The sequence below is a fragment of the Gavia stellata genome, chromosome 10 (assembly GCF_030936135.1).
Source record: "Gavia stellata isolate bGavSte3 chromosome 10, bGavSte3.hap2, whole genome shotgun sequence".
NCBI lineage: Eukaryota > Metazoa > Chordata > Aves > Gaviiformes > Gaviidae > Gavia > Gavia stellata.
The window spans coordinates 25542736-25556572 of NC_082603.1; the positions used below are offsets into that span (position 1 = coordinate 25542736).

At 38.5% G+C, this 13837-nt stretch overlaps 1 protein-coding gene across 1 annotated transcript in view; it reads right to left on the reverse strand.

Annotated features, from left to right (window-relative positions):
- TESK2 (testis associated actin remodelling kinase 2) overlaps nt 1-13837 on the reverse strand; it is a 73657-nt gene that overhangs the window by 31079 nt on the left and 28741 nt on the right. The window contains exon 3 of the mRNA XM_059822051.1: nt 10781-10829. Within this exon, the coding sequence (XP_059678034.1) occupies nt 10781-10829 (49 nt within the window). The remainder of the gene's footprint in view (nt 1-10780; nt 10830-13837) is intronic.

Sequence of the window (13837 nt, forward strand, 5' to 3'; positions counted from 1 at the left end):
CCTTCAGCACATTGCAGTGCTTACACAACCTCCATTGCTTCTCTGCTTTTGTTAAAAGGAGATACTTTCTCTGTAGAGTTGTCCTCAATGTGTTTAATTTACCTGGTCACCACCAACGCACAGTAGGTTTTTCCTTTAACTGATCTGCCAGCACTCCCCTCCTGAGAGACAGCCTGTAAGGCCAGCTTGCATCGTCCATAAGCCAACATTTTTGTCAGCTTTCTGTTTCCCACAAGTGAGCTTTTTACTGCAGATTTTTGAGAATCAATTCCACCTTTCTGTAAAGCAAGGACCCACTTGAACCTCTCTTACTTATTATTCTAATTCTGCACATGTACATGATAGGAAATCACTCTCTTTAAAAGGATGCATTTTGGGGGAATTGGCCAAATCGTATCAGGCATACAGCCACAGGGAAACACACACAAATTCAGTAATTAAAGCTTCGTTCTGTCCTCAGAACAAGCGCTGTAACCCAGTACAGCAGCATTTAACTTCCTAGCAAACTGACGGTATGCCACAGGGGCTTCTGCATTCTGTGGGGCTAACTTGGTATAACCAACCAAAAAACTAAGTTAAAAAAATCCTCTATTGTTTAGTGTTTTTCTGGAAACCCTAAGTCTTTTGATGACTGCAATCAGACAAGATGGTTAGCTTTCATTCGTGAAAAAGTAAATAGCCATCAGATGTAGGAAAAAAAATTGAAAGATCACCTAACTTGAACAAGGTCCTTTACATACTTTCCAAGAACCTGACTTTTGATATTTAAGCACTCAAAACTGCAAAGCTACAAATCAGACAGACTTAGCTGAAACTCCTGTGGAGGCCTGTATCACTTTTGCTGGAGAAAGAACTAAAGGGTCAAGTACACCACATATGCCACAACATCAGGCTGAAAAAGTATGAACTGGAGAGGGAATTTCAGCCAGAACACTATATTTCCTGCCTCCTGTCATTGAAAGCCAGGCCCCCTTGTGTGATTTTAAATGGACTTTTTTGGTATGTGCAGCACATCAAGCTGTGTTTGGGACTGAAGTCTTTTTTCCTTTTAACTGATTCACAAAAATATTTGGTTCCCAAGGAAAATAATATAAACAAAGAATATGTATTTTGTCTTAACTTCTGTGAAATAACTGCACTGTCGTAGACACACTGCTTTTTTTGTGCTACAAAATAATTCATGAAGCCTTGAAGTTATAGCATAAGGTTTAGACAGTGTAACATTTTCTAAATGCCAACACTACCCTCCCTTTTCTACAAGCTTTTTAAACTCTACTTACTTGGAACAGCCTAATTTACTTATTACATGTACCATGTTTAGATTTAATTTTGCATCCACTGGTGCATACAGATGAGTCAGGTTTACTTCTACCTTTAATCAGCCTAACTCAAATTTCAGAGTCTGAAACTCTTCAGCTGTTGGACTAACCAATCATCTAGGCTCAGTACAAGTGCCTACAGCATTATTTCAACAAAAAGGAGACGTCTTTAGCTGATAAAACAGCATGACAGTGCTCACATCCTTCTAACCCTCACTCAGGCTTCCTAGTGCTGATAATCTAGACTGAATTGTTACTGGAAATGGGATTTTTATTTTCTTTTCCTTTTCATCCACCCTTTCAAAAAATATAGTGAGGGCAGACACCCCTCCCCCCAAACCAATACAGCTGGTTAGTCTAGCACTCTCCTGTTAATACTGCATCAGGCCATGGTTGCTTCTAGAGCTACCCATGCTTCTTGACAAGGACCAATGGCACAGGAATGGGTCTTTTCAGTTCTGCAAACTGCAAGCGTCAGATATATTAAGCCTTTCATACGTGGAACTCTCAAGTTGAAGAGAGACATGCTGTAGTCCTATAAAGAGAATGAATCCATGGGAAAAAAGGGACACTGCTTTGAACATGAAACAATATGATGCCTTGTATAGCACAGAGAAAGGATGAGGTAGAGCTGGTCATCAAGCAGCAATCTACATTTGCTGAGAGTACATTCAGCCACTTTCTATAAATTAAACTGAGAACCTAAGTGAACTGTTATAGCAAAACTGAAACTGACAGTCCGTATGCTGTGAAGAGTGCAAAACTAAGACCAAATATGGCTCAAGTGTTGACAAGTATTTTTAAAATTCTATTTTGAACAATCAAGAGATGAAGGGAAGTGTCTGCACTGAAACAAGTTTATAAAAAAAAATTATAACTGCATTTCTAAACGATCAAAGATGTACTAGGAATCATTTTGCAAGCTACACAGGAACAAGAAAAAGCATGAGGTCTACATGTGGTCCTGGACAAAGCTATTAAAATATCTTATTTCAGATACATACACACATACAAGGTACCTAATATTCAAATTTATAGATATCTCTTTTTTAATGTCACAATTATTTAAGCAAAAGCTAAAAATGACGCTTTGATACAAGAAATCTGAAGCACATCCCAAGGCTTATAATTTTAAAGATTCAGGATCTTTAAAATTTCAAAAAGTTATTGCTAGAGACTTGGATTGCCATGTTACAAACACATTCATCTTGGAATATAAACAGAAGCTTCCTAACTTTTTGGCTCTAAGAAGAGTCCCTATTACCTACATCTGTTTCCTTTCAGCAAGATAGCTGCTGTATGCAACAATTAAGGTGATTCTTACAGTTCTTCCTAACTTAGCCCTGGTGTTCACGCACAACGAAGTAGAAAGCGCAGACAATAGACTTGTCTTTCTGTACATGTTCAGTTGCTTGGTTTTTTTAACCCAAAAAGATTGAGCCGATATTCACATGTGCCAGTAAGCAGGCACACAGTAAGAGAGATCTTAGCATCTTGTGGGTTCAAGAGCCTTGACTCTATTCCCCAAAGTAAAAAGTAAAAGACTCCAGTTCTATGTATTTTAAAAACGGATGACAGAATTAACTAGATATTTCAAAGCATCTACCAGCTTGCAGCAATTTTTCTGTAGTGAGATAAGTGCTTTTTCTCAATAACAGAAACATAAAGCACTATGCAGATAATGAACAGTCCTAACAGACACCTTATGTGATGCATTCATTCTATTTTAGTGCTGAGAAAAACAGTTGCAATGAAATGGAATGATTTCTCACCTTTTACATTACAGAGTAGACTAGTCTTCCTAACACCTGAGTCATTTCCTGCTCTGTTTTAAACCCTACCTTCAGCTCCCATCCCCCTACTCTTCTCCTCAGGTCCTACCACAAACTTCTCACACAGTCCTCCATCATTATTGGGGAGTGCAACGACTGCTGCATCAGACACGGTTACCATTACTCTTCTCTAGAGATCAAATCCCTGAGGTCCACATAAACGGTTTTCTCTTGACCCCGAAGCAAGTATATGCAAGGCCTGACTCTTAATGACTTCTGTAAGGAAAAAGCAAAGGGAATCCAAACAACCAAATTAACAGAGGAAATAACACAGATGTGTGCTGGCTGGACTTCCAGTCCTAAAATGAAAGCAGCAAAAGGGGCAAGCAAATAATAGCAATAGGTACTCTAGTTTTTATACCACATAATCATTCTTGTCATCAAAGCATACTTTCCTGAAATTAAATATATTCAGTTCTAATACCCAAGTCCATACCAGGAGGGGTACAAAGTAACCATAGTTTAACAGAGGACCCCACACCTCTGACATACTTTTAGTACGGCTAAACTTACACTTCTGGTACTTGGGTTTTATATCTGATTGCCTCTACACATTTAAGTTTCCAGCACTGGAACCAGTATAGCACCACTGAAAGAACTCGTCTTTCTATTCCCAGGGAAGTACATAAAATGAAGCTGTAGCTCTAACGAAGGCTACGAAAAATATCTGAACTAAGGACAAAAAGAATAAAGCATGCAAGTAGAGATTTATTACAGTATTAATCCACGGGTCATGCTATTCATTGGCTGAGAGATCATAAGGATCAATTTAATCTGCAGAATTTTACACATACTTAGAGTTCTTACAAAGTTTAAACAGCAGTCCTGCAGCATCCTAGAGCCAGGAGGCATTTAAAAATGCCAGCTGTTGGCTGCTGAAAGTCATCTGAAAGATATCCTTTGTCATCATAGCATGCTAATATTTTTTAAAGTTACTTCAAAGTAAATTCTATCTTTTTTACACTACTCTACATCAAGACTCATTCCTCTAAACTAAGATGTTTAGAATTAACAGGTATATTCTCAGAGCTGTCAACAAAAACATCCAAGTGAAAGTTTGCACAGTTGCTCACTTCATTCCTCCAGAAAGTCAGTGCAGTCAGTTGCCAGTTCCACAAGACCATAAAATAAATAACTTGACATACTGCCTGAGACCTCTAATACACTCAAGTAAGATGCTTTATGTATGCAAATGAGACCACATTAGACCAGAATTAGGGGCCAAATCTGAGGAGAGACAAAGGACCACATCATCTCTAGTTTCACCCCCCTCTGCTTTTTTGCTCCTCCTCTTGAGTTTTCTTTTTTCAATACTACAGTCAGAAAGACAACATAAAGTGCCTAAGGAAGATTTCAATAAGCAAGGGTAGCTAATGAAAAGCACAAGATATTAAGGAATACAAACTGATCTAGAAGTCTCTAATCAGTATGGCTTGACTGTACACGTTAGGTAATACCTAAACCTTTAATCTTACATGAGGTAAAGGGCTTCCCTAATAATTCTCTAAATTGTTTTTTTTTCCTAGAAATTGGATGGCAGTATCCAGCAGATGAGTAACATTTTCTAATAGGATGAAGTTGAGAGTCCCTTCATTTCTTTTGATTTTCTACTTGGTGCCACCTTTAACACAACTTTCATCTTCTCTTCAGTTATCTCCAATCTCAGGCTAATCAACTTAGCACTGCAGCTATTCTCTTTTTTGAGGGACAACCACCAGACCCATCTTATTCAGGAACTAAACCTGAGCTGGTAAACAGGTAATACCTGAACTGGGAACAATTCCTTTGCCATATAGAGTATTTGCAGAATGACTGATAATATGAACTATAGTTCTAAAGACACTAAGTTCTCTAGAGTTGACAGGCTAGCCTACTGTGATCACCGAAGCTGAGTTAAATATTTGCAGTGCTACATGAGTAAAACTAAAGTTATTCAAACAATATGACTCACACTGGTGGAATAACAGCAGGGATTAGCAAGTGTTACAGGAGATGGGTGGAGGAGGGAGCAGGGAAGGAACGGTGTTCCAGGGCTTTTTAAAACTCTCAGAAGTGTGCAATTGCCATCTGGAAGGCAATGTATGTCTACAATTTTTGCTGTAGCATAAAGGTTTAGAAGAGGAGACCTAAGTGATGTCTGTCTGGTTTTCTCTATTCCGGGGTCAAAGGCTCTCCATAGAAAGGTGCCCAAGAACTGAGGGGAGGAAAAAAGAAAGAAGGAAAATTGAATATTTTTAATGATAGATTCTGCTTGCGAAAGCTGAATTTCAGAAGGACCTTCTCACTTGAAGAACTTACTTTCCCTTCCTTGTAAAAGGATAATTCAGCACAATTGTAACAACTCTGAGAATTTTAAGATTTCAATATTTTTTCTTCCCAATCAGTGCTATCTCCAAAAGTAAAAAAAAAAAAAAAAAAAGGTCTCTGAAGGCCTGAAACTCCACTAATTGCATTTATAGTTTATGTAAATTATTGCTGTTGGGAGGAAAAGCAGAGAAGGAAAGTTTTCAGTTATCACAGAGGAACTTATTGAAAAAAACCCTCTCTCTTCAAAAGCCACAGGCTCTTTCATTAAGATGAGCTTTAGGAGTACAAAAGGGATACACTGTGCAAAGAAGATAAAAAAAAAGTTTTTTCCAAACTGCTACATAACAGCATTCTTGCCTCAAAACAATGAGTTGTGGTTGATGGTAAAAACAGCAGTGTCAAATTCAGTAAGCTATTAGAGTGCAACATGTCAAAATTGTCCAATAGCAATTATCTCACCCAAGATAAAAATTAACATGTCTGGAAGGATTTCCATAGTAATTTTTTTCCTGGGGTTTATGACACAGTTATTAAAAAAATTAATTTAACTGAAAATGTGCATGAGTTCAAAGAATTCTGTGGATTCTCTTAAAAAAAATGTTATTAAAAAAATGTTAAAGCAGCACTCAAGACTTTTCTTGCAGCACTTTTTGCCACATACATCTGCATTAAACTCTGCTGTCCATACTATACATTGCCAGCATGCATTATTGCAGACAACACCAGTCTGAGCACCCAGGAAACATTCTAGTAAGGCACTTTCATGCACCCCTACACACAGCACCTGTAAAGTGCAGTATGTGAAGCAGCAGCTGATAAGGAGAACTCACCAAATGGGATGCACTGGAGGAGCCAGGTGAATAGAAAGGCTGGCTGACCCCTTACAGTTATCTCACCATTGTTCCAATGCCACGTATTCATCACCTTAAAACCAGGCTGTCCAACTCTTAGACCTATGAAACATCTAATACCACACCAGATACTTGGGATGGAATCAGAAGGACTGACTAGGTAGTATACCAGCAAGGAGAAACACTGAAAGACTGCAGGAGAGGCACATCACACAGACAGCAGATCCAGCTGCTGGCTGAAACAATACTGTCCACCCCTCCATCATGGATGAAGTGTTCCTATCACACTGCAACAGCCCTGCTCTCTGCCTGAGAAAGCTCGAATGCATGTCAGATCCCACACTGAGCAAGTAAAGCTACAGCTTCAGATTGTGGCAGCAGAGCATTTGCGTGCTTTTTTACTATCATCCAGTATGAATTAATAGCCATAAAACTTCTATTGTAACAATTAGCTATTATCTGTGAAGGACTACAATGTCAAGATAGCCCAATCAACACATAAATCCTCTCCCTTCCTCATCTTCTATACACACAGCTGTCAGGGTTTTCATTTCCTTCAAGAAGGAATTATCAAGCTGTATGACTCATTCTGTGCATATATACATCTAATTATAACAAGATTTTAGCCTGACCTCTCTCTTACAAATTCAGATAAACCTGCTTAACAGAGCTCAACAAATAATTCAATATCCGCAAAAAGGTATTAAGTGGTTTTTATATGCTAGACTGTATGCTATGTTATCTGCTTCAGTATAATATCGTAGGCCTATAGAACCTGCAACGCACAAATAAATTTGTTTGCCTCCCATCTAAAATGGGTTCTTGCTCATGCATCCATTCCACGGTAAATGTGTATGGGATAAGATCATACGCTATTGCTATTAAGCCATGGCTGCTCCACACTAACTGGCTCACAGCTTCATGTCCCCTGGAGTGTATGCTGTCTGCTAACCTCCTGGCAGTGGCGCAGGTCTGGTCTCTGAATGCTCAGCAGCATCTCGTGCTAACTGACACCAGAGCCTGTACTACTATGCAAGTTTCTCCAAGTCTGAGGATGCTGTGTGCCAGGAAATGAAGAAATGGAAGTGAATAGAGAGTTGTCAGATTAGGAAAGTGGCCAGAAAACAGAGAGAGACTTGAAGGAGAGGCTGAAATTAGGTTGGAGAGGCATGCAAGTACAGCAGGAAGCCCTGCAGATTCTTGTAGCTACAGAAACAAACCACTAGCTACAGATTAGCACTGAATACTGAGAAAGGAATACCCAGTTCCTAGTTTTACAGAAAATGAGCACAGCAAAACTGTGCCCATCAGCTCAAACTTAGTGAGGCAGTCTAAGGCCTGCCAACCCAGCTGAGTGGTACACTTATTAAAGCATCTACTTCACTTTCCTTAAATGTTTCTTAACTATGTACTTGCAAGGATAGAGGTCCCTGCCAGCCTAAACCATTCTGCGACTCTAAGGATAGATACTGAACTACTTCGGATGAGGCATATGCCATAGCTTCTGGCTTGAGTAGAACTTCAAAAACAGTATCGGATTTTCAAAACTGATAAGACTGTGGATTCAGAACAAGGCCAAACTCCTTGTGCAATTTATAATTAAACAATTCCATTCTTATTTTGAAAAAAAACAAACCAAAACAAACAGAAACTGCTTCTTGCCCAACAGTTTTAAAAACAAAAGCCACTTGAGAGAGGACGATTAAAACAATGTAAAATGCTGCCAAAAGGGAAAAACCCAAGGCCTACATACAATCAACACCTTCCTCAAGCAAAAAACCTGCTCTGCATGATCCACTGTGTTTAGCCTCCTGTGTGTTTAAACATGCAAGAAAAGAAATCTAACACTTCAGACTCTGCCTTCCAATAACAAAGTGCTGTATATTACTAATGTTGCCCCTTAACAGGCTTATAAAATCTTCAAGGCTCCTCTAACACCATTTGTGGTTGTTGCCCTGCCTGTTAATAGCACAGAAGGCTATTAAGCACAAGTAATCTAAATCCATTCACCAAACATTTGCCACAAGTTCTCAACTTCTTCTGTCATGGAAACCTATACACACAAATAAACATGATTTCCCATCGAGCCCTCAGACATAAGGTTTAAGTGATGCTGTATCCCTTTTACTTAGGCATATCATCAACTGTACTCTCAAAACACAAGAAGGGATAATTAAGCTCCTTACAGAACAAGTCCAGCACAGGCTAGTGCAAGAGAGGATTCTCCTTGCAGTGACTCAGACACCTACAGAGCAATGGGCCTCTGAATCAACAGTTTCACCTCCAAAGAAGTGAAACCCTGGCAGAAGTTCTCTGAGTGCTGTCAGTGTCAGGCTAGTATCAATTACATTGAGCACTGGAAGCTAGGAGACCACCTTTTTGGACCACAAGCTGAAAAAAGCCATGAGACAGTGGCTGATTTATTTATCCTCTTGGGCTATATTTAACTGGTGATTCACCATGTCTGTCTTACTAATAATTCCATCAGCTAGCCATTTCAGTCCCCTCCTCTAACCTCCAGAAGTCTTCAGAACTCAGCTATTACTCTACACCCACTTCAGGATGAAAAATGCCACTACTGTTGCCAGAAAACACAACTAATTCCACCACTTGGAACATACACAGCTCTTAACTTTTACAAGTTCTGTAAAACCAAAGAACAACTACCGTATTGGACAAAATTGTGTGCGGATTCCCTACAACATCAACTTATAATGGCCATCTGTCATGTTTTTTCCTATTGAAGGCATTAAATGTCCACCTTGGTCCCCATAAGAAAAGCAGTTATCACTACATGTACTTTCATAATATGTCACTAAAGCTATTCTGTTTCTCAAAATTTTTCAGCAATCTTTTTCAGTCTAAAACTTTTCCTCTTTGGTCTCAAGATGTTTCAGGAATCTCTTCTGTTATTCTGAATTATAACTATAAAAAGTTATTCTTTGAAGTCTTTCTTGGATTTATTTGCTTGCCAAGAACTCAAAAATAGCTGAACAAAGCAAGCAGCTACAAAGTTAGCTACCCATGAGGAAGCATCTGTGCTGGTTTCATTTTCTTGGCTTTCTGGGTGGGGAGGGACGTTTAAATGGCAAGCAACGGCGATGAAGGGGGGGAAAAAAAAACAAATAAAAAACCCAAAAAACACACTGAGGAAGATCTGCCAAGATTTAGTACAACGAAGCATTATGAAGCTCCATCTCTTCTAGGACATGTTTAGTGAGTGGAAGGGCCTGAAACCTCCCTGTTTTAACTGATCAGAGGTCTGAAAGAAATTGGCAGTAACGTTAGCAAAGCCTGCCTGAAGGACTTGATCAGCCATCTAATGCCAAATCTTAGAAACATTTCCTCCCCCTCACACGTGCTGTATCTTGAAATTTCTGAAAGTGTCTTTACCTTTGCTCTTGCACTAGAAATACGGCCACTGCGCACTAGTGTGCATCACCCTAATAATAGCTAGAACTGCAGAATTGTCACCCCAGAAGGTGAAGAAATTCACTGCCCACATATGTGCATCTTTGCCTCAGAGTTGCATATGAAAGTTACAGAAAGTGATGGCCACACGCCTCTTGATAATCAGCATACAGCTATCCAATTGTTTCATTTTACAGTAGTTCTTGGCAAGCATACCAGGAACCTGTTTTAATTGCTAACATACTTGTCTTTGGGGAGTGGGAAAGGGTTAATCTTTTCATTGAGCAGTTCCTACAAAAATATAAGTAAATAAGAAACATGAACTTTACAAAACATGAGCTTCCCCACAATCTGTACTCAAACTAAAACAGCAGGAGAAATGTTCTATCGATTTTGACTCAAAACAGGCAACGCTATTCCTAACGAGAATACTCCCTTCTTGTTTTTCCTGAGCACTTTACAGGGGGATTAAACATACAACCCAGTGGAACTTGTTGGGAAGACTCACATGAACTGAAACTTCCATTTCTCATTTGCTACCTAGATCTTGGCCAGGGTATAATGGGCCATGGAATAATTCCTTTTTATGGGACCCGGATTAAGCTGTAATTGTGATGTTATTCCAAATAAGAAAGTGGTAGGGACTGAATACACTAATATCACCCAGCTGAAACATCCCTGATTCACCTGTGAAACACACACACAATCAGAGCATAAATAAGACTTAAATACAATGCAATGTCACTGACACAAATAATATTTAGAGGCAGCTCAACAGTAATCCGCATCTCTCATTTAGAATATTATCAGTGAAATTTTGTTTCTACTGTGATTTTTTTTTTCATCCTAGTAAGTGCTTCTGATGAGAAAAGACATGCAAGGGCTATGAGCGAAGTAGTTCTGAGGCCTGATTCCGCAGCCTTCCTACTGCATAGCAAGGAGCATGTGATTAACTCACTAGTCACCATAAAAGAAACTACCACTCAAGGTGAACAGCAGTTACGGAATCTGGCCTGAGAACTGTTTCATATTGAGTATGTATATCATGAAATAGGCTTACCTCAGTAAGTGCGTGCAGCTGTCCTTGATGCACACAGACACCCATAAACCTACAAGAAACAAGAAAAGAAAAGTGGTTTGGGCTTTTTTCCCCCCCCTCTTTTTTTTTTTCCTCTTTAAAGAAACTAAGATAATGAGTAGTACTGGATATGCCAAGAAAGAAGGAAAAAGAAAAAGAAAAAATCCAGCCTCACAGATATTGTATACCTCAAGGTTGATTATTTAAACATCTCAGCACAAAACAAAATTGTATGTCTACACTACAATATAATTTGAATTAGCAGTTCCAAGACAGCACAGGAGGCTGCTCGAACTCAAGATGGGAAGTTACTAATTTGACTGTAAGCAAAGGCCAGCATATAATGATTTACGCAGAAAGGAACAGTCTCAGAGTTCTGTTTTACGGAAGTTTAAGCCAAGTAATTCACTGTGGGTCTGCATAAACAGAAAATTACTTCCTTTTGCATTTTGCTGCTTAAGCGTAAAGATGTTTCTTCCTATCCCATTCCTAACAAGTCAGGAATATGAGGGCATATGCGTGCAGTATACTTCCCTTCCCCAACCCCCTATTTCCAACGCTTGGATCGAAGCAAGTTTTCATAGTATACGGTATACGCACATTCCACAAAAGTTACCTACACTGCACAAGGTTCAGACTCCTGCTGTTAATAGTAATGACTGTTGTCACCCTTGATTTTTCTGGAAAGTGATAGAGAATGTGCCATACATTTAATGTACAAGGAACAACTGAAAGCTCATTTTTACCACCATACAAGTTGAACTTTAAAGTGACAAAATGCGAATTAATATTAATGGTTAACATCTCCCACAAGAAAGTTCAGTAAAACTTAAATTGTATGCACTTCAGAGCCCTCCCTGCAAAGTTAAAGTATCTTTTTAGATTAACTAATTTTCAGTTTTATCATTTAGATTTTGGTCTCAACAAGCAAAAACACATTGTCTGTCATTTCCACAATGTTCAGAAAATTCCACTTGGCAAGCAAGGGGTAGAAATGCATGATTTCATTAAACGTGACAGAGGAACCTTGTGGAGAACAATTTGAAGGAAAAGGACCTTTTATATCCTCCTACACTTCCGAATTTAAAAACAAAATGAGGCAAGACACATGTATTACTAGTTCAGCTAAGCTGCTTTTGAAGAAATGAATGATCCTCACTGTTCTCTTGTCTAACAGCTGACTGGTAAATTACAAGCAGCCAAAGAAAAATAATATAGGTAAGGTCCTTTGCATAAGCTGAGCTATGGAAATCTGTTTTTATAACCAAAGAAGCAGCAGGACTCGTACTTGAACGTTTATTGCCTGCTCTCACCTCAAATAATATTCCCCAAAATAAATATGCAAATTTTAATTTGAGAGGCAGTGAAATCCAATTCTTCTTGTTTATTGAAGAACAATAGGGCACGACCAGGTATTCAGGGGAAAGGGACGAAGGGTTCTTTTAGATATACCATCAACTCAAAACATTGCTGTTTCCGAGTTTCACTTCATACAGCAATTGCATATGAACAGTTTTGTAAACAAATTGACAAATTAAGCTTCCTGAGACTAAGAAAACCAGACTCCTCCAGAGCAGAAATCTGTTTCTTCCTTAATGCATTCTGAAAGTCTCCAGAGCTATCAGGCATGGTGTTAATAGCTTTATTCACAAGCAAAAATGGAAAAAAAAATAAATCTAAGAGATCAGTTCCACTATTAGACAATTTCTGAAAGTATTATTTTCTCTTTTATGAAACGTGTTAATGACATAAGGTTAACCCAGTACTGCAGTATTTTCATTCAACAAAAACTGAGGCTAAGTATTTAAAAATAATAATGTTTTCATCTATGTATCAACTCTTCCTTTGTAAAGGTGTATTATATTACTTTCAAATTAGGAATTCATTGTATTTGAGATAATTCTAAAAGATTAATGCAATTAAGAGGTTATCAAAATTATGGCAAAACTAAATTTCTTGTCTCATCTTTAACAAACAGGAAAAACATCACTGTCACCCGAAGACTGGTAGAACTTAACTTTTTCTGCAACCTGTTTTGGTCAAGGGAAGTCTCAATGGAAACATATTCATTACCTTTGTGAACCTACACTTAAGGCAGAAAAGACACACTGGCTCAAGTTACCAAGAGTTCAAAAGTCCTTAAATATTTAGGGTTTCTACTGAGAAACAGACATACATTTCTAACTTTAAATCAGAACTTAAAAGCAAAGCTCAATATCATGACCTCATGGAAAGAAGTCAGACATAAAGATACATTTATAAACCCCACATATTTAGAAGTTATTACCCAGGAAAAGAGAAACCAGATACACTGATAAAGACAGAATTAATGAGTTTACAAGCAACATATTGAAGCCATTTAAACTTTGTGTCAAGAATCTCAGTTTTCAGACTCTGGAAAACAGATTGATAGAATAGACCTCTAGTGATCCAAATTCCTGGAAAACTTCTTCTTAGCTGCTGTATCAAGCAATAATAAACCTCTTGGTTAAGCCAAGTACTGCTACAAAACACTGTTGGAAAGCGTTTTCACTAAAAGATAATACATGCAGCTGCTACCAGGAAATACAATTACCAAGCAAGACTTAACATAAGATTTCAATTTCTGAGATTGCCCCAGATGAGATTCCAAGTTCTGTGGATAGGAAGCTGACATGCTGGCCCAGTACAGCTGAGATTATTCCTGTTGGCTAGACGCACTGTCTCCAGAGCCAAAATGTGCTTGTAGGTGAACTTCAGCGGAGTGTCTTGTCAGCCAAAGGTTACACTTCCTATAAGCATTTCTACTTGGAAGACGCTTCAATGAGCCAGTCATCCACAAAACAGGAGACCATTTGCAGATTTAAGGAAGTTTATTTTCAAGTCAGTGAAAATGTCAGGAAAGCTGAAGTACTTCCAAAATCGTAACTAGTGGTTGGAAAAGTTTCCCCGGAAGCTGCAAATATGAAGGATGCTATTTGAGTCCACCTTACTAAATACAGCACAGCACATTTCCAGCACAAAATGCTTTCTAACAAATGTCAGCTATGTTCAGATGTT